A 20,085-nucleotide genomic window follows, 5' to 3' on the forward strand; every position below is an offset into this window, starting at 1 on the left:
CCCGGCGGCGCGGCCCCCGGCCTCGCTGCCCTGTCGCGATGTGGTGTTGTATGTCGTTACGTATCGTTACTGCGCGGCCGGCGGGCCGGGCGCTTCGGCCGCCTCGTGCCCCCGAGCGAGGCCGCGGAAGCGAGGCGCGCTGGGTGTTTACGTCCCCTTCCCAACCGCCCCGTTGCGTAATATTTATATTAATTCAGATTAAAGCAGCTTCCCATCCGGGCGGCAGGCGGTGCGAGCGAGTGCGAAGGCAGGCAAAGCTTTGCAGGGGCTGGCAGAGCCGCTAAGGACGAGGGGTGGGAGCGCACGTGTGTGAGGCCTTAATCGCTTCCACTAGGTTTTTCGTTCTTAACTGAGGAACTTCGCTGAGGTTTGGTAATTCATACTAGGACCAGTGTGGCGCGGCCACCCGAGCTGCCCAGATGGCTGGTCTTCACCATAGCGAGCCACAACTGCTCCTGTGGGACACGGAAAACGTGGCAGGAGGCACCATGTATTTGGGAGCACGATGAGACCGTTGCTTTTGGTCTAGACGTAGACTGGAAAGTGTCGCTGAATAATGCTGGATCGTAACTTTGAGTTCTGCAGTGGGCATGGTGATCTGTGCAGCTGAGCTAGATGCGTGGTTTTGTACCCGTGGCAACAAAAAATCCCCTTAACGCTTTCAAACGTTACCTTCCTTGACAACATTAAAAGCGGCACGTTGTATCTAATTTGGTAATTGCTGAATGGGTCACCATGGTGTTTGGCTGGTTGCTTTTCTCTTTAATGGAGAAGTAAGACTCTTCTTGATGTTTTGTGGAACAGCTTACCCTGGGAAGTGTGGAAGATGCCGTGCTCTTGACAGGTCCCTTAAGAGGAACTTTTAATGTCCAGTTGCAACATGTGATGTCTCCATTTTCAGCTCGTCATGCAAGCAAGTTACTAATTAATGAAGTTTAGCAAGAGTCTGCCTTGATATCTTTGATCTATTGTGAATTGCGTGTTTTGGTCATCTGAGTTCATCTTGCATTTTCAAAGTTTTAGTAGCTGCTGCTTCCAAGTTGGTAGTTTTTTGTCTCTTCCACATTTTCAACACCAAGTCTTGCTTTGGATGCAGCTTGAATGGTTCAGTTCTCTAAGTCAGGAGCAGCTCTTAGAAAGCTTCCATCTCACCTCAGATTTACAAATCCTTCTGTTGTTCCTTTTTCTGCAGATGTGGTTCCTGATCTGTATACTTATTCTTACCCCATCTTTATGTTCCACACACCGTTGTGTGGTTCATTGTCCTGATGTTCCAGCAAACTCAGTATCTCTTTCCATGATTTTGTTTCTTGCCCTGTATCCTCTGTTTTTCTTCTTTATTACAAAGTAGAATAAAACCTAAAAATATTTCAGAAGTTTGAGACACTTCTTGATGCTCAGGTCAGGATAGGAACATGTCATCTGTTTTGGTTTGGGGCCTCTCATCCTGGAAGATGATACATATCTGTCACTTCTGCAATAATGATGCCTGTGTGTTTATTTTAAAGAGGGCCCGTATGGCATTTTTGCTGGAAGAGATGCATCCCGAGGCCTTGCCACTTTCTGCCTGGATAAGGAGGCTCTGAGGGATGACTACGATGACCTCTCTGATCTCAACGCTACACAGCAAGAGACCTTGAGGGACTGGGAATCACAATTCACTTGTAAGCAATTTTAAACCTATTTACAATGAAGTAGCTAACTAGTGTGTAATAACTTTTCTTTTGACTGAGTTAATAATTCAGTATTGCTTATTATCCTAAGTATTAGTAGGATTACTGCAATTTAAAAATTTAAGAGAAATGTCATGTTTGCCCTCTGTGCTCTCCATCCCTCCCCTCTTTACAGAACAGTAGGAGAGACAGAAATACTGTTATAGGAGATCTGTAAGACTACCAAAAAGTTGGCAGGAATTGGAAGCTGAGAGCATGCCTCTGATACAGTTAAGACTCCATCTATAAAGACAATTCAAATTTACTGCTCTGAAAAATGATGATTACGTCCTGTTCAGCCTCTCAGAAATAAGAGTAACATTTTATTTACTACTACTTGTTTTCCTTTGAGTCTTGAAGATTGTTTAAACTAGTCCTTTTCCCCTTTGAGCTCTTGATCTATAACATTTTTATTCCAAATAAATTATGCTGCATGACCTGGCAGGTGGCTGGGTCAGGTCCACCAACAACTGTATCCAGTTGATTTTCTCCCACTAGAAGGTAATCAGGAATGGACAAATGCCACCTCTGTGCTTGCAAGCAGCCTGATCACTACCACACCAGTGACAGACACGCTGGGAGAGGGAGAAAGGCAACTTGATAATTGTTCTAAAATTAACAGAAAAAAGATACTTTCACAGTTGCCTTGTTTTTCTATGCTTAGTATCAAAAGCTTAAAAAAAGGCAATTCCAACTGTTTTGTGAGGTGTGTCTCAACATGTATGTGTATATACATATTTCAAACTTGCTGCTCAAAAAAGAGATATTTTAAACCACAGTTCTGTGGAAATTGCTGTGTTGAGCTTGTACCAAGGGTATGCCCATAGGTATGATGTTTTGGGTTTTTTTTTCCTATCATTGTACCTTACTGATGAAAAATAACTCCTCCATATCTCATGGCCTTTTAGGCCATTGAAGGCCTAAATCAATTGAAGGGATTATTTCTACTCAGATGAGACAGAAAATAAAAATGCCAGTTATTTGTCTTGGTGAAATATCTGTTATATATGGAAGTAGCATAAGCAACAAAAAAAAAAAAGCTTTGTATAGTGGAAATCAGGGGCTTTTTGTTTTTAAATCTAGTGTCCAGTATTAAAGATCGAGTATCAGTGGTTGGAATGGAGCTTTCCCCCACATAATGGCATTAGTGTGTCTCAGTCCTGACCTGATGTGCCCCTACTATTTTGGCTCTCCTCCTGTCTTGAACAAGGCTGTTAATCATGCCACACTGAACGGTTGTTGTATGATGCTAACAAGTATGTCCCAGAGACCAAACTATGCTACCAAGTATCTGACCTAAACTAGCATTCAAATCTACCTTTCCAAGAGTCAGGCGCCACGACTTCCACAACTGTGAACGCACTCCACTTACTGTGTTTCTAGCAAATTTGACAATTAGTTGCTTTAAATTCTTAGTAATTATAGTAACAATGCTGTTCGGAAATTCCTGCAGTAAGATGCATATTTTTCTTTTGCTGAAGTTGACAGATGGGCAACTTAGCATTGCTCTCAGTTCTTACATGTATATAATCTTGATATTTTTACATGTTCAAAAAGAGATACATAAAATAAGGCAGAAGGCTTACCAGTTGCATAATCAGATAACAGATCCATCTTTATCTTTGTGAGAGAGAGGATCTTTTTTTCTTTCTCACTGAATATTTACAACATACATTGTGAAAAATATAAACCCTTGAAAGTACTGTGTGAATGTACGCCTTGACATTGACAAGAGAAATAATGTAATCCATGATTTTGTTTCTTTAGCTGGATGAGTCACTCATTTTAGATGTGTCTTTATATTCATTCATCTTCTGGCTTAGGCAATAAACTGAGAATTAGATTGTGTTCACTTTGCATGTTTTTTACACCTGTTACAATGTTAATAGTAGTTCAGGTAGTTCCTTTGCTTTTTTTCCTTTTCTCCCATTTGCAACAAGAAGCTCAGAGGTGTTTTATTACAATGCAAGCATTTTGTTAATCCAGGAAACAGATGTGGAAGGTACAAAAAGTATGTGTTCACAGGAGAATAATGACTTGGGATTCTCTTTTTGTTCAATTTTCAGTTAAGTATCACCATGTTGGTAAGCTGCTGAAGGAAGGGGAGGAACCTACTATATACTCTGATGAAGAAGAAAAAAATACTCAAGATGGAAAGAAAGAGTAGAGAATGTAGTGAGGAACAATGCATTTTTGTATCTTAAAGGATCATTTGTAACATTCCATTTCTGTTTTACAAGTTCTAATCGTAAGAATGCTTACAAAAGGTCCAGGGTTACAGCAAATTGCGTTTCTTTTCAAAGGTTTGCTTTTCAAATTCAGTGGTAAACTGGTCAAGATTAAATGTCTGTCTTCCTTTAACCCTGCATAATCTGAAGTATGCACAAAAATTGCTTGTGCAAAAGTAAACTGCAGTTTTTGCAATAAAGGACTATTACTGTTTTTCTTCTGCCACTATTTAGTGCAGAGTAGGTTGAAATCCAAAGCTTTTAATTAACAACCCAGCACTGTGGCCCCAAGCACAAGAGCAACTTCACATGTGTAACCCAAATTCCACTAAATTTGGTTTAGTGTTAGCTTTTGCAGGATCTGGGCATTGGGTTCTAATTCTAATTTCCTTAGAAAAGGGACTATATTTTGTTTGTCCATGAAGCATCATACTCATTTGTAGTGCAGTATAATTCAGTATAATGTCAGATAATTTGTTTTTTTAAGGAGTTAAAAAGAGGCTTACAGATGAAACACTAACTGTTTTTAAAAAAGCTAATAATTTTTGAGAGGTTAAATCACTTGGAGACTTACAAAATTAGTAAGGACTGATGAATACTTGATGTATTCAGTCATGCAGCTGGATTAACATTCTTTGTTTACTTTTAAAGCACATCTAAAGCGTTACAAAGGTTTAGACATTGAGTGTAACTGGGCATCCCCCCMAAAAAGGGACAGCATGAAGTGTGACTCAGCAGAATGACTATTCATTCACGTTTACTCTTAGCAAAACTCTTCTGTGAATTTCAACAAAATAAAATTAAACAGTGAAAATCAGCTGCTATTGATTCTTAGGCCTAGTGTATGTTTTATAAAAAGACTTGCTGGTATGGCATGATTAACAAGTGCTCTTGTACATGCAGCTTTAACTAGCAGAATAACGTTTATGGTCAATGTAACATACAAAATAAAATAACATGGCATAAGCCGTTTCTGTGTCAAGACTTGTTATTTTGGAATATTGCTGTTAAAAAGAAACGGCAAAATCTCATGCATAGCCAGCAACGTTATACCTGGGGGGCCTGATCTTTGAACTACTTCTTACTTGCTCTCTTAGCGCACATCCATGCTTAATAACTAGGTTTGTTCTGACTGTGTAACCAAGTCTGATACCAAAGGGGGCTGGGTAGATGGTTTTGACCAAGGAAAAATGTAAATGTGGTCCTTCCTCATATAAAATACATCTGCAAAACTTTAGCAGGAATTTCAAGGAGAGAACTAACGATTTGCTGATCTCTCATAAGCGTGTTTCTTGTCCAGGTGATTCGTTGTGGGTACCTGTTTGGTATAGTTCTCCTTATCTGGTTTCTCTGGTTCAGCTCTTCTGCTGAGTCACTTCAATTTGGCAACAAGACCAAAATGCTGAACTGAGTCCTAAGTGGGGAAGAGTGTGTGAACTAGGCAAAATTGTTCAAAAGTAGACTGTATTCCATAACAGCAGCACACACGTTAACACAACATGTTAACACAACATGTTAAAGTGCCTGAGACCATCTGTGGTGAGAACTGATGACTTTCCCTCAGTCCTAACACTTTCATGGCATTTTGTCTTTTGGTCACGCTGGGCCTTCAAATGAAGAGTGCAGTTATTTGGGCCAGATAACTTGCATAAAGTGTTACTGTATGAACTACCTAATGAAGGTCTAGAGACAAATGTGAAATTAGTCATGACCTTTGTGTTGCTGTTTTATTTTTAGAGACGTTTATACTCTTTGCAAACTACTTCTAATGGTTTTACCTCAAATCAGAAATGTGCTTTTATTTGTTTAAGGCAGAAAATAAAATTAGTCTTGCATACTTGTGGTGTTTGTTTTTATTTATCGCAACTAAATGTGATGCTTAATCCTCTCACAGTGTTTCAAATTTTAGATAGTCTTTCTCCAGACTGTCCTACTTGCATTATCCAAAGCATAGATTGAGTATATGTTCAAGCTGAATGCCTGCAAATGTGGTTCTGCAGTATACTAACTTTAAGCTGAACACTAAATGTAAAATTTGCTCAGTTTCTATAAAATACATTTTTCTGTTGCAAAGACAGAGTTAGGCATAAGTAACTGCTAACACTGCAGAGCAAAACCTGGTGCTTTGGAAGGCTGTGATGTAGTGGAACAAGGCTAGGCTGTTATCTACCCTTCAGTGGACCCAATAGTCTGGCTCCTAAATTAGTTCATAAGGTATCCTGAGGAACTGAATGTTATTTTAAGTATTAATCCGTATGTTACCAAATGAAGATTGTTATCCATCACACAAAGACTAGAACAAGTGAAATGGCAGACTACACAGAAAACTGTGTAAAGTAACACAAGACAAAGCTTAACATTAAGCATGCATTTCTCCTGGGGAAGAAGTATTATGCTTTGGATAAGACCACTACTTTTCCTGAGAAGACAAAATTTATTGTGAAAGGGGAAGGTGTGAGCCATTTCATGAAGTGTTGCAGAAAATGGACATCTTCTAGCCTGCTTTTGCTCTTTGTTCATTGCAACGTGATCCCTTTCTTTAACAGTGACCGGTTGCAATGACTAAGCACAAAGAACCATGCCGGGTAGCTTAACAGATTATGCATTAACCAAGTAGAACATGATGAAAACAAAGAGCAGAGACTCTCAGCAGTCTCCCGCATCTGAAGTGCCAAACACCAGTGACTGTGCATGTTACGTAGGCATACCTGAGGAGCTCTAGGACAAATGAAAACAATCTCATTTCCAACCAGTTGTGGCTTACTGTGAACTGCTTTGTAAAACTCAGACATGTCCTTAATCTGGACTCTACCTGCTGTTAATTATCTTTACTAGCTCTTCTATCTGTTTCAGTCATATAAAAAATAGTTCAGGAATAAATGATTATGATAAGAGTTATGTAAGTGGTTTTACTAAAGGTGAGGTAAAAGGTGAGGTATTTCTATGCATTGTCTGGAATCGCTGAATTAAGAAGAAAGGGCTTTATAATTGCAGTATTATTGTATTTCAAGCAGACGAACCAGTATAATAATGGGCATTGTGTATTTCTGCTTGAAAAACAACTTATGGGATTTTAACTCAGGATTTTGACTTTAGCATTCTGAGTAAGGTACAATGAACCAACAAAGCATTGCAGCTAACGAAGCTTAGATCAGGCAGCTCTCCTGAGTAGACTTACATTCTTACTACCTCTGTTAAGCATTTTCATTAGTTCTGTACCTAAAGACAGAAAAGCAACAAACTCTTGAAACATCAGCTGAGTACAACGGYATAAGCACAGTGAAAATAAGGAAAGATGTGAAAATATGCAAGGAATATTATACATTTCTGCTACTGAGCTATTTGCTGCTTTTAATGCATCTTTTCACATATTAAATGTTCAAATTACATATAACTTTATTCTTTACATTTCATAATTGAGATGTGATGTTTATTCCTGAGCACTATGGAAGCTTAATCTATGAAGCTATGTATTTAAAGAGTTTTACAACAAACTGTTAGATGCATCTTTAAAGATATGCTTTCAGTATAATAAACAAAATTACACCAAACAGTCCAGCAAATGGAAGGACGGGGCTCAAATTAAGTGTACAGGTAAGAAAAGTGAGGAATTAAAATACCTGAGAATAGGTTCTAAATAATGCCACCTATAAACAGAAAGGAAACACAGAAGTTATATTTCAGTATGAAGATTACACTGGTATCTCACAAAGCGTGCATGTTTTATTCACTAACACAAGGTTTTACACTGGATGAGGACTTGGAGATAGAGGATTTGCTTTATTAATTTCAATAATATAGGTGAACGCAAGAAGCAATTACAGAATCGGTGTATTTATTTGTTACTGAATATTGTGACAACGTTGGGAAAAAAAAAAAACACCGGAAATTTACACTGAAGGAAATCTTTAGTTCCTGCTCCCTTAGATAAAAAAGAACCACTTCCTCACCTGCAAGTGAAAGACCGTCTCATGGGAAATGCATATTTATGCACACAGAACTGTCTAGAGATCGGAGGGGGAAGTTTTGTCCTTTTTTTTTTAAATCTGTAAATATTGCATAGAGAAAAACACCCTTGGTATGTCATATCGGTGCAACTGAAACATTTTACACGGTCAACAAATACAATAGTTGATCTTCATTACAACTGTATAAAATACTAAAAAGCAGACTAAAGACGGGCATAGTTGTTCTCCAAAATAGTCAGAAAATATTTTTGTCAAGAAAATAAGATCTTTTTAGATAAAAGTAATAGATTAACAGTACTTTGTCTAAGTAGCAACCATTTGTCATTCATGATCCTGAAAAGGCACTCAACATCTGAACATGTGGACAGAGAAGACAGATAAAGCCTGGCTTAGAAGCCTGTAGGAAACACCAATATCAAACACAGTAGGGGAAAACCAATCTACCATGAACAATTACAAACTTCTTTTATTACTATTTATTAGAGCAGAAGTTACAAACATGGGTAAGATACTGTATAATGAAGGCAATATCATCACATTAATTTAGTATATTGACATGTAATAAATAAAGCATACTAAAATGAAAGCTAAAATAATCAGTGTATTCAACTTAGAACTGGTCCATCTATATCTTCCTAAGGGACTTTGTCCAAAAGCAATTGTGGCTGTCCTCTAAATATAGCCAGCTGAATAAATATGGATTTAACTCAAGCTCCTAGACTGCGTTTTCACATTTTCACCTCCATGCAGCAGAAATTTAACAATATTCGACATTTCCTTTGGAAATTATTTGTCGGCTAACTCATACTAAATAGCTATCTCACTGCATGTGCCTTCAAAGGGGCACATTTTTGAAATCTTGTGAACAAATTTTCAACCTGCATATATGGGCGGGCTGTCAACATGCTGACAAGCATTCCCCTTTCACTGTCCAACATTCAGAGCTTTGCTTAGACTGTCCTCATTCAGATTCCCAGAAGCACTAAATCCAGCACAAATTTAGTGAAATCAACCCTCCCAAAGACCAGCAAGTTTTTGGAAACATCTCTAGAATTGTAAATAGAAAATAAATACTTTTCCAGTGTGGGTTTTACAGATTTTTTTTTCATATTTGGAAATCCATTATTCCTCAATGAGTGAGTATAAATGTCCCCCACATCTCACAGTCCCACTATTTTAACAAGCTGATTGAGGAGGCACTTTGTAATGCTTGCTCTAAGATATACATACCTATGTTTTTTTCCAATGACTCATTACTACCAAAAACTGTAACTTTGATATTTACATTGTACCCTAGATTTAATTTGGGTAGAACTCCAAGATATCAAACTGTTACTTTTCAAATTCTTAGCAACTGGTCCACAAAAGTTTGCCTGGCCCTGGGGAACTTTTTGGTCYTTTGTTGTCCAGAAGGCAGATAAAGATTCTCATATTGTGGCTCACTGCACCAGTCAGATTATTCTGCTCCTCCATACAGAAGGAATTATCTAAGGAAAAAAAGCCCCAATATTTCAGATAACTTTTAATGACTAAAGGACTTACTTTCTCCCATTTCTGTGAGTAAGCTTAAGAGCTATTACATAGTAGCTGTTCAGCATCCTCTTCCAGGTTCTGCTCCACAGAAAGTATCTGAGCAGGGGTTGGTCTGAATTATCTCAAGAGGAAAAAGAGGGCATCCTCTGACATCAGCATCCATCTCTCTTCTCAATATTAATTTCCTCTCATCTCCTGTAGATAAGTATATGTAAAAGTTATTTGAAATGAGTTTGTCAGGAGGAAAAAAAAAAAAGAAGAAGAAAAGGACATAGGCAGGTAGCTGCAAGGTAGCTGCCACTGAATTGAAAACGTAGTAAATTGAGACAGGGCTGTGAGGAACAATATCCAGAAACGTAGTAATCCTGTATGGAGATCAGATGATCGCCTATATAAAAACTCACTCACTTCAGACAGTACTTCCCACCCAGAAGTACCACATATTGAGTTGCCATCTACTAATCTTTTCCAAAGTTGCTTAACTCCCAACCAATACATTAGCTCAGCATATTATTTTGAGCACTATAACTCCGGCGTATATTTTGCCCTTTTAAAACATGCCAGGTTGTTAGCATGCATGTTATTAACAGAATAACCATCTATCTGTCAATGCATATGAGAGGGGTTTTGCTATCCAACTGAGTGGAAAAATACAACTTTTCAACTGTAGCTGCTCAGTGTTTCTTGCTAAACTGACAATTAAAGGTTTTGTAGAGCAGTCGCACCCTTTTTACACCATGTTTACATGTTTTGAAACTTTTTAGAACACTTACCACAAATCACCGAAAGAAGAACTAACCTCACCTGCCAGAAACCTATGCCTATCAAGTTCAGAAGCCTTGGCTCTGATATCCCTCCTTCTCACCTGCCCTCTGGAGGGTCCCCTGAAGTGGCGAGCCATCACTAGGGGTAACATCTTCTGGTGCTGCTGTCACTGGGTGAAGTGTTTTGAATTTCATTTTGTTGTGGAACATTTTGTTACATTTTCTTTGTATCTTTCTGAATGACTCCAGCTGTATGCAACTGTCTGTCTCTGAAAAGCCATATTCATCAGTTAAAAGATTAGAAGAAAGCTTTTTTCTCTTTTTCTTCTTTTTGCGAGCATTTCTCTCCTCTTCCCTGGATTGTCTCTCACTTTTCTGTCCTTCATGTCTTAATTTACTACTAGACCGCTTGCATGATTTTTTAAGCTTGTGTTCACACTGCCTTGCCAATCCCTCACGGGCAGAATTAGAACAGAAGCTACATTTGCTGCATTCCTTTTCTTGACCTTCCAGGGCTACATTTTTAACATAAACCAGTAATTTTCTCTCCCCCTCTCCTGGGAGCAAGCACCCTTTATTACAATTGCTGTGAATTTCTTCACACTTTCTCTCTGTTCTCTTCATTGAACCACTATGTGCCTCACCAAAGTACTCTGAGTCACTGATCTCTTCCAACAAATCCTTTAATTTGTAAGCAGATCTACACATTTTGTATGGTACAGTAACTTCATCTCTACTGTCTTCTAGTTTGAATTCCTTATCATGACTAACAGTAGTGCCATCCAAAAAACGATTCAGTCCAGCATGTGGTAAGTTATCAACAGCGAGTGAGTCATTCCTCTGTACTTGCAATTTTTTTGCAAGCCTACTCGCACAGGTCTTGTTTTTCAACACTGTGTCTGTTGATTCAAATTCCCCAACTGTGATCACCAGTCTATAATTATCATCTCTACTACAATTTCTCTTGTTGAGGTTTTGCACAAGACTCACTTCTCTGAAGTGCTGACCATGTTTGTTACTCAAGCTGATCTGAAAACCACTATCATCATCAGACACCACTCTCTTCCACCAGGACTTGCTCGCAGTGCTTTTTGGCTCTAAGCAAACGCGTGCATAGCTCGGTGTCCGATAGTAGTTTAATAAATAATGGATAAATTCATCAGTCTCATACACCTTTTGCTTTTTGCAGCCGTCTTCATCAGACACTGTCTGCGTGTGAACTACATTCAATGTTGGGTAGTCCCTTCTATCGAGAGATTCGATGACCTTGCAGTCTTGCGTAACTGTAATCAGTAAAGATCCACAGCCAAAGGAGTTGTATGCATCTCTGCCCGTCAATCTGTCAGAACTCGGGGCTCTACTGGGATCATTTAAAATTGTCCTGACTATATGACAGGTGGACGCACACAAGTTAGTCACATCCCCTTCCTCACTACATAAGGTGCTACCTTTTGGGGTTAACTGACACGTAAACTCTTCCTTATGTTTCAACTCTTTGTGCGTATGGCAATGGGAGTTTATCTCTTCCTGATGTATGTCTTTTAATGCTGTTTCAGGAAAAGAATCGTCCTTCCTTAGGCCCAACGAAGGATCCACTTTTTGACTTGCCAACTGTGCAAAATCCTTTAAATAAAAATCAGGAAAATGATTATGTACATTTATTGAGAACAGAGAACTATAAAGAGCTAAACTGCAAACTCATAAATATGCAGCTCTACAGTCAGAAAAATTATACCAGTATAATTGAGGGATAAATTTGGCTTAATTCAGAGCTTGATCATACAATCTCACTATTCCTAAGATGGAACTAAAGATGTCCTCTCAGAAGGCTGCGTTCTTAACTAAGGTAGTCGTCCTTTCAACCAATTCATCTGTCTCACTGCAATCGCATAAGAAAGTTTTTATTTTTTATTTGATTATAGCATCACAGCGTGTTGCACACAACAGTAAAATTATTGCACTTTTATAGCTAGAATATTTTATTAAGAATAATTAAATTGTTTTATTATACACTATTTTAATGGCTCCAAATACAACCAATCTAAAGCTTTCCAAGTGATGAAACCAAGGAAATAAAAGTTTATTAAACACATCACTTTCACAATTAAGTCATCCAATGTCAGATGTTATGAGGCCCTAAAATTCATGCAGAACAGCAAGGGTAGCCTCTGACTTCAACTCTTCGTGAATTAGTCTTTTAAAAATTGTAAACTTTAAGGATTGGGGAAAAACATCTGCTTGTTAAAAGCTGCTAGCAAGTTTTGCTTTAGCAAATAGTGAAAACAAAGTCATGTTAGCACCCCTGAGCTTTCATTTAAAACATTTTTTTTGAGCCCAAAGGACTAAAACAAGCCTCCAGTCATGAATCTATGTGCAAAACACTCAAATTTTTATCACTCTTTTGCTGACTTTCTCAAGGCATTAGCTGAATGAAACTGAGATAAAACTGACAGCTTATTGTTAGCTGCAAAAGAGAGACTACTAGAAATGAAAATGGCATAATTCGTATCAATTTAATTCTGTTCCTTGCAGACCTGAGACCAAACCAGCAGAGATACTGTCCTTCTGCATCCCCTCCCCCAAACTCCCTGTTTGCAGCATTGGACCAAGACTAACAGAGCTGATACAGTCCTTCCATCCTTATTCCTACTCAGCAATGACAAGCCCCCCAACATGTATCAAAGACAGAATTTTCTGGGCGATATCCCAGTACCTTTCCTCTCAGGGCAAGTTGTCTCAAGACCCAGACCTCAGGACTTCTTAGTGTTCAGTCAGCCCCAAGGCATTCTTTTTATTAGCATCAAGACACCAAAATCTGGTGAATTCTTCAAGTATTAATAAATATCCTTCAAACTTAAAAATATTTTTCAAAATATTCTTACTTTCACTCGGTTTAACAGCACTGTAAGCAGTCTGACAGACTCCACTCTTCTCTGAGCTAGCAGGGATTTCCTTTCTTCCCATTCAGGCATATTCTCTGGCCACTGCTGTTCTTCAGCTGGTACCTTCTGCTGCTTTTGGGGATGTTTTTCATCTCGATCTATCTGTCTCTCTTCTCTCCTCTGGAGCTTAGCTTTCTCTTTTCTCTCTTGAACCTCTTTTTCATCACCACGTCTTCTTCTAGGTAATTATCAATAGAGGACAATTTAGATGACACTTGTTTTACATTTTGAGTCTTGGGGGATCAGATGTAGGTCTTTGAAGTGCTAATAGTAAGCAACCAGTCACCAAGAATCCATATGCTGCTAACAAGAAATCTTGGTTTCTAGAATAACACAGCATGTTAAAAACATGTTTTAAAAAAAAAAAAAAAAAAGCAAGCAAACATGGCACACAAGTGACACATCCAACTGATGCACACATTTAGAAAGTTCTTTACTTTCTCTCTTCAAATGCTTCATATTCTAGGGTTTTCATTACAAGCAGTCTCAAGAAGACAGATTCAATTATTATCTTTTCTTCAAGGACACAACTGGAGACCGATCATTTGGACCTAATTCTTAAGTTAACAAATTTCCCCTATAGATTAGCATGAGGGTGCCATTTAAGAGACATTACAGGATTATCTCCACTATCCTGAAAATTCCAGTTGAAGCTGTTGGAAGCCTTGCCCTGTAGAAGACAGATCTACTATACAACCAACATGCCATGTCACAGAAAATTCCAGGATATTCTACACGCATGTTTAAAAATATATATTAAGTCATTGAATATGAAGATATAAAGGAACAACAGAAAAATAGTAATGCTTTCAGAGATCTAGCATTTGAGTTGCTATATGCAGCATTGTAAAATTTTCTCCCCTCCCCCTTTTTTCTTTTTTTTTAAAGAGATGTAGGTGTGTAACTCAATTGATTACCAGTGACAGTTTAGGATGCAATCCAAACATACTCTCTATAGAATTAAAACCTCAACATACTACTATTACTCATACACAAGATTTAAAAACACTGTCCTGTGTTACAACAATAATGAAAAACAACACATAGAATGGGATAGAAGACAGGCTGGAAAAGCATTCATTTCTACCTTTGGACCTTCCAGTCAACTGGGAGGCACATAGAAATGCGTATCACATTAATTTTACTTTAGGGCATAACGACATAAATTTTTCATGTTACAGCACAGGACAATACAAAAATCCCACTTCCAGAATCTTAAGCAATCAAGCCTCACAGCAGCTGGAGAGCAACAGTTCTCAGATTTCACTCCAGGCCCACAGAATAATCCAGGCTGGAAGGGATCTCAGGATGTCTCCAGTCCAACTTCTTTCTCATAACCCTTCATCTAATGCCTTGCTACCGAATTATCATGCTGCTTCCTTTCTTCCTACAGTAAGACATGAATTAGGAACTGTGTACAGTAACGCTTCAGGTTCTCTGACTCATGTTTCCTCGAAGCCTGGATTTTTATAGTAGCCACTCTTCTGGATTTTACTGGCAAGGAAATAGTGTAATAAATCTCAAGAAAATGGGACACTTAAAAATACATTCTCACCTTTCAACCACCTCTCCTTCTTTTCCCCTTTTTCGTTCGTGGTCTTGTTCTTGCAGCTTTAGTCTTTCCAGACTTCTCTCTTTTATGCTCCTTCACTAAAATGTCTGGTTCTATCAAAAGTTACCTGTCACAGAAGAAACAGAATCAAACTCACCAGTCCAGTTTGGCATGTATTTATACAAGCAAAGACAACCTACAGAAATGAGAGAGACCCCAGGTGACTAACACATACTGCTACACCCACGGGAATTTCCTGGTGCCCAGGCACACTAGAACATGTCTTCTGAAGTTCACACCGAGAGTTGTCAATCAAGCTCAAACACCCCACTCACAAATGTCACCTTCTGCTGTGACATCAGGGGCTCACAAGCTGACACCATGCCTTTGGCTGCAACCTGTTTCTGGCATGCTCTTCTGGGGACTCAAAGTTCAGTATTTTCAGCAGAGAGTTCCTAGATGGTGAATTTATGCAGTTCTTCTATCAAAACTAGAGTTCACTTACTTTCAGAGCAATATCTTTTGGATCAAATGTTTGCTTACCTAATAAAACTGATTGATAAATGCAGCACACATCAACGTAATTCATTTCAAATGCCCAGATGTGAGCACATTAAAAAAAAAAAAAAAAAAAGGCATTCAAGTAAATTGCATCTTGGTGCATCTACCCTGGAAAAATATGTAATGTGAAGTGTTATTTCCATCACAGAGGAATATTTCAGGGTCACAGTTTAGAAATTATCCACTGGACAAAATACTGGAACAGGGTACATCCTAATAAGTACTTACTGAGATTAACAATTATGCTACTGAAATGAATCTTGCAGATTACAAGGCTTTTTTTATAATGTCATACCAAGCACAGCACTTAAATGGATTCATCCCTCAACATAATTAAGCAAATAAGGTGCTGAGAAGACAAAGGATACCCTTTACTAGCTGAGATCTAATCACCTAAAATTAGGTGATAAAAATTAGGTGTTGCTGATACTTCATGTTAAACGAGAAACAAAGTATCTTTCAAAGAGTCTCTCTAACTCCCAAGCCGCTCTCTCAATTTCAGTGCCCATCAAACCAAAAACACTTACAACCTTTAACTTATCCACACCAATTTTTCAGGAAATCAGAAAGTAAAACGCCATCTTCAGATTAAAGGACTGAAAACTTCAAAGTTTGCAGTGAGAGATTAAAATAAATAAATATATATATATATGTATGTGTGTATATATATATATATATACACAACCCAATATTAGTACACACAAACTGAAGTCTTTACATAAATAAATAGACCAAACTGGTGTTTCACACCCGTCAAGGCTAAGAAATGTGATGTCCCTCATTATGACCGTGGAGCACAGATACACCACAGCTTTGCTGACTAAGTAGCGCACCAAAGGGTGGCCAGTTGCTGAAGCAGCATACCCACATCCTATCCTAAAGGACACTCTCCAACTGTAAATTCCCAAAGCAAACATCCTTTGCTTAACCATCCTACCCTAGTTAGTAGATCGCCTAGTTTCAATAAACAAAATCTTTCGTCACTTGTTGAAGCAGATTTTGAAAACGCAGGACACCCACAGGGTTCTCAAAGACTGGCTGATTCAGAGACTTTTTGGCTAGAATTTACCCAGCAGTTCCTAGCCAGATAAAAACTGATACAGTTTTTATCATGATACACTTGGAAAATCAGCAGCATCCAAAGATATAACTTCTGATGCTTTTTACCTTTGTGTTACAAGGCCATTTTTCCATCATCCCTTTTAAGCATCGGCTTCATTCCCACAGGGAGTACATAGTTTTCACAAAAGCTGCATACTTTTGGTACTGTACAAGGCTTTAAAAGCCTGTAGACCTCCAAAAGTGAAATTCTGTATACTTCCTTCCATTCTTTCTTCTCTGTAAGGTTCAAACATAGGAATATCTATGTTCTTAGTCTTTCTAAAATTTTCAAATACCACCTTAAAGCATCTTCCCTTGGCTTTTCACTAGTTGATCTCTTTAATGCAAACCACTTGCCTGACAGCCCTTCAAAATGAAGGCAGTCAGGAACACCATCACCTTGTTCAGTATCGTCTTTACCCATCACCTCTCTTTTACTCAAAAAAGATGCCCGCTCTTATTCAGTTTAAAGGTCAGCATGTGCTTCAGAAGCCATCACTTTCAAGCCATCTGTAAAACCACTTAGCTTTATCACCTTTCCAGGCAGTTTTTCCTTAAGCGTGAGGATCAAACTTTCAGTTTCTGCCTCTCCCTCAAATGAGTGGGTGAAATCTGGACAAGCCATGTTTTTCAGCTTGTCCGTCGCTCCCCCCTGAGAGATTCTGGACAACGTGGGAACACCACACTGACAGGCAGTTTGGCTCCTGGCTCAAGGTACAGATGCTGAGAACCACAAAGCTCCACGGTTGTGGAGTTATCACACAATACAGTGAATGCCAGTGTCTCTAAAGCCCTTTAGGAAAAAAATAAAACTCCTTTAAGCTAAACGCTAAGGAATAGTAAATGTAATGTTTCACACCTGAGAATTTTTTTTTTTTTTTAAAGAGTACTCAACTTCCTCATATGATAATGTCATTTAACATTAAATTCAACTTCCAAAAAAACTTATACCAAATGTAAATCTCTACTGCCTAAAGCTCTACTGTTTTTATACTGAAACTTTGCTGTAAACTAAGCCCTTTATTCAATCCCTGGAAGAGCCATACAACATTTACAGAGGTAAAAAAAAGAACCAAAAAAAAGAACTACTTTGCTTACGTGCTCTTTATCACTTTATGTAATTTGTCACAGCTTAACATCTGTATACTTCAGAAAGAGACATTGATCATCAGAATTGGTATACAATAAACCTTTCCCACTTTCAGGAAAGATTGATTTATTTTCAGTAATGTTTTCCAAAAAAGCTTGAAACCAGTCTATGTGTATTTTTTGCACCTTCCAGTTCTTTATCATTCAGTCAGGAGACCCTATTCCTAACATCATCTAGGGCCCTCCACCTGCTACACAACTGAAAGCTGTCCGTCACTTAAATCTTCCTTCACTTGCGTCCTTGCACCATCATGGCTACAATTGCATTCCTACTGCTGCAATAAACTATCTAAAAGCAAGTCCAAAATTCTCTTCACAGAACCGCCTGTAAGTAAATGATAGTGGTTTGGCAGTGCAGTACCATTACCATTGCTCCTCCCCGCTCCTCTTCACGGCCAGGAGCCTTTCAAGTATCCGAAACGTCTTTGTCATCAGATGACCGTGTACAAAGCAACAGAATTATTTACTGGCTGATCCACTGAGGCTTGCTGCTCAGCAACATGGCCATTTGGAATCAACCCTGACATATTAATACACTGCTAGATGAATTTTATATTTTAACTGTGCCAGCCGATAAACCACGAGGAATCTGACACTCTGCCCCGTTACCAATTATTTCCTTATAGCCCTTCTGCCACGTTTATAACATTAGGAACACACTTGCCCTTGCACTACTAACTATGATAACTGAAGGCTCAACCGTCCTTTGTTACCTGCATGTCTGTCTTCTGTGATCACATATTCTGATAACCTTGATATTTCCTTCAAAACAAGGTGTTATTTCAACGTAGAAGAAGAAACCAAGTGTAACATTAAAACAGTATGCACTGGAAACAAATGAGGTAGGCAACCAAAAAATGCTCTTATATTCAAGATACAGACCTGGGACACTACAGATCTGTGATCAGTTCCCAGCTCTGTTGAGGAAACCTTGTGAAGCCCAATCACTTTTTATGCTTCAGGGTCCTAAAACATTGTGGTCTTTCAGAACAGATTCAAGCTGATTAGGAGCAGAACAGACAACCAGCTCACTTGTGCTGCCTGTACTGCGACCCTACCGCGGTTACATGGTACTGAACCATTGTATTTGGCTAAAGCATCTCTTCCAAGAAAGCACCTGGTCTTGATTTGAAAACACCGGGATATGAAAATCTGCCACTTCTCATGGGCAGTTTGTTCCATTTCTTAGTCACATTCACCTTAAAAAAAAAGTTCCCTGTTTCCAGTTTGAAATGGAAGCCACTTCCAGTCATTGATTCTGCCCAAGTCTTCCTCCGTTAGATTCACATCCTATTAGCATCTAGGTTTTGTTATATGCTGTAATTCAGCACATAACCTCTCAACCATCTTTTTGATATAAAATACATAGTTTGAGCTCTTTAAGAACTCTCTCATGGTCTCGCATCATAAGGCACTTTCTCCAACCCGTGAGTAATTTTTGTCTCAATATTCTAACACTTTCCAACTTTAAAACATATGAACTCTAAGACCACACACAGTATTAACTTGATCAATGCCATACACAGAGAAGAACTAACTCCTTCCAACCTACTCTCTATTCCATTCCCACTTAAAGACACCCCCCAAAACACTGCAGTGGAAACTCAAGTTGTTGCTAACATGTTACAGTAACCCTTTCATAGCCTCAAGGAAAGCCACAAAGATAAACCAGTAATTTATTTGAATATGAAATCGATTTTTCTAAATATCTATACAGCCTTTTCCATATCTAATTAATTATCTTCTAACATCCTAACATGCCACTTAAGTTCATACTTTAAAACAAAATCAGACTCTAAGTAATCATTAGCAGCCTGACAATATTTAACATAAAGCACAATATATAACACGAAACCCATATAGCTTATATGAGTAAAATGCAATTAGTAAGAAAAATTTTATCCCAAAGGTGCCACTCGTATTTTCTCGCAGTACTGCTAGCTTAAACGGCCCTTAGCACCCCCAGTTCCCCGTCTGGCCACTCATTCCCGGCCCTGAGCCACCACAACCGTTTCTGAGACTATGCCATCAACTGGGTCAGGAAAGTGATCCAGCTGTGAGGAGAAAAAAAAAAATATATATATATATACACATATATATATATATAAAGTCTCCATCGTATCGGCCAGGTGAGCCTTGGGGCAGTTCGGTCCCTGCTGATCACACGGCCCAGCCGCACAGCGCTGCCGCTCGGCTGCAGGCGGRCGGGAGGCAGAGAAGACACCTTAATTCTGCCGGGGGGGCACGCGAGAACCCCCGGCAAGCGGCGGCTGGGCCGGGGTACGTACCCGGCTGCAGCAGCACAGGGGTTCACCGCGCAGGGAAATCGCTTACCCGAGGCAGGCACTCGGTGACACGTTTTAAACGAGAGGTCCGAACGCGCTCCCATTTTTAACAGACAGGAGGGGTCCCGCCAGCTCGCCCCGGGCACAGCGAGGCGCGGAGGGCGACGGCCAGAAGCGCCGCCGCTCGCGCAGCGCTGCAGCAGAAGGGGCCCCAGGGCCGCGCTTAGCGCAGGAAGCCTTGAGGGGCGGCGGAAACCAAGCGCCCAAACCGCCGAGGAGCCGCGCAGCCG

At 39.2% G+C, this 20,085-nt stretch overlaps 1 protein-coding gene and 1 pseudogene across 3 annotated transcripts; both read right to left on the reverse strand.

Moving 5' to 3' along the window:
- Positions 1–8,356: 8,356 nt before the first annotated feature.
- On the reverse strand, positions 8,357–20,079 carry LOC112963713 (A-kinase anchor protein 17B). 3 transcript variants are annotated; one of them, XM_026061040.1, is made up of 6 exons: positions 19,845–20,079; positions 14,703–14,826; positions 13,088–13,470; positions 10,307–11,828; positions 9,489–9,636; positions 8,357–9,395 (listed from the first exon to the last, which is right to left on the reverse strand). In XM_026061040.1, the coding sequence occupies exons 3-5, from the start codon at positions 13,175–13,177 to the stop codon at positions 9,500–9,502; spliced, it is 1,749 nt and encodes a 582-aa protein (XP_025916825.1). In that variant the 5' UTR covers positions 13,178–13,470; positions 14,703–14,826; positions 19,845–20,079; the 3' UTR covers positions 8,357–9,395; positions 9,489–9,499. The 3 variants fall into 3 exon arrangements, with proteins under 3 accessions (XP_025916825.1, XP_025916824.1, XP_025916823.1); XM_026061039.1 differs by having other exon boundaries at positions 8,357–9,636; positions 13,088–13,325; XM_026061038.1 differs by having other exon boundaries at positions 8,357–9,636.
- LOC112963719 lies at positions 14,834–17,942 on the reverse strand (annotated as a pseudogene).
- Positions 20,080–20,085: the final 6 nt, after the last annotated feature.

The sequence above is a fragment of the Apteryx rowi genome, unplaced genomic scaffold (assembly GCF_003343035.1).
Source record: "Apteryx rowi isolate R43461 unplaced genomic scaffold, aptRow1 scaffold_174, whole genome shotgun sequence".
Classification (NCBI taxonomy): Eukaryota; Metazoa; Chordata; class Aves; order Apterygiformes; family Apterygidae; genus Apteryx; species Apteryx rowi.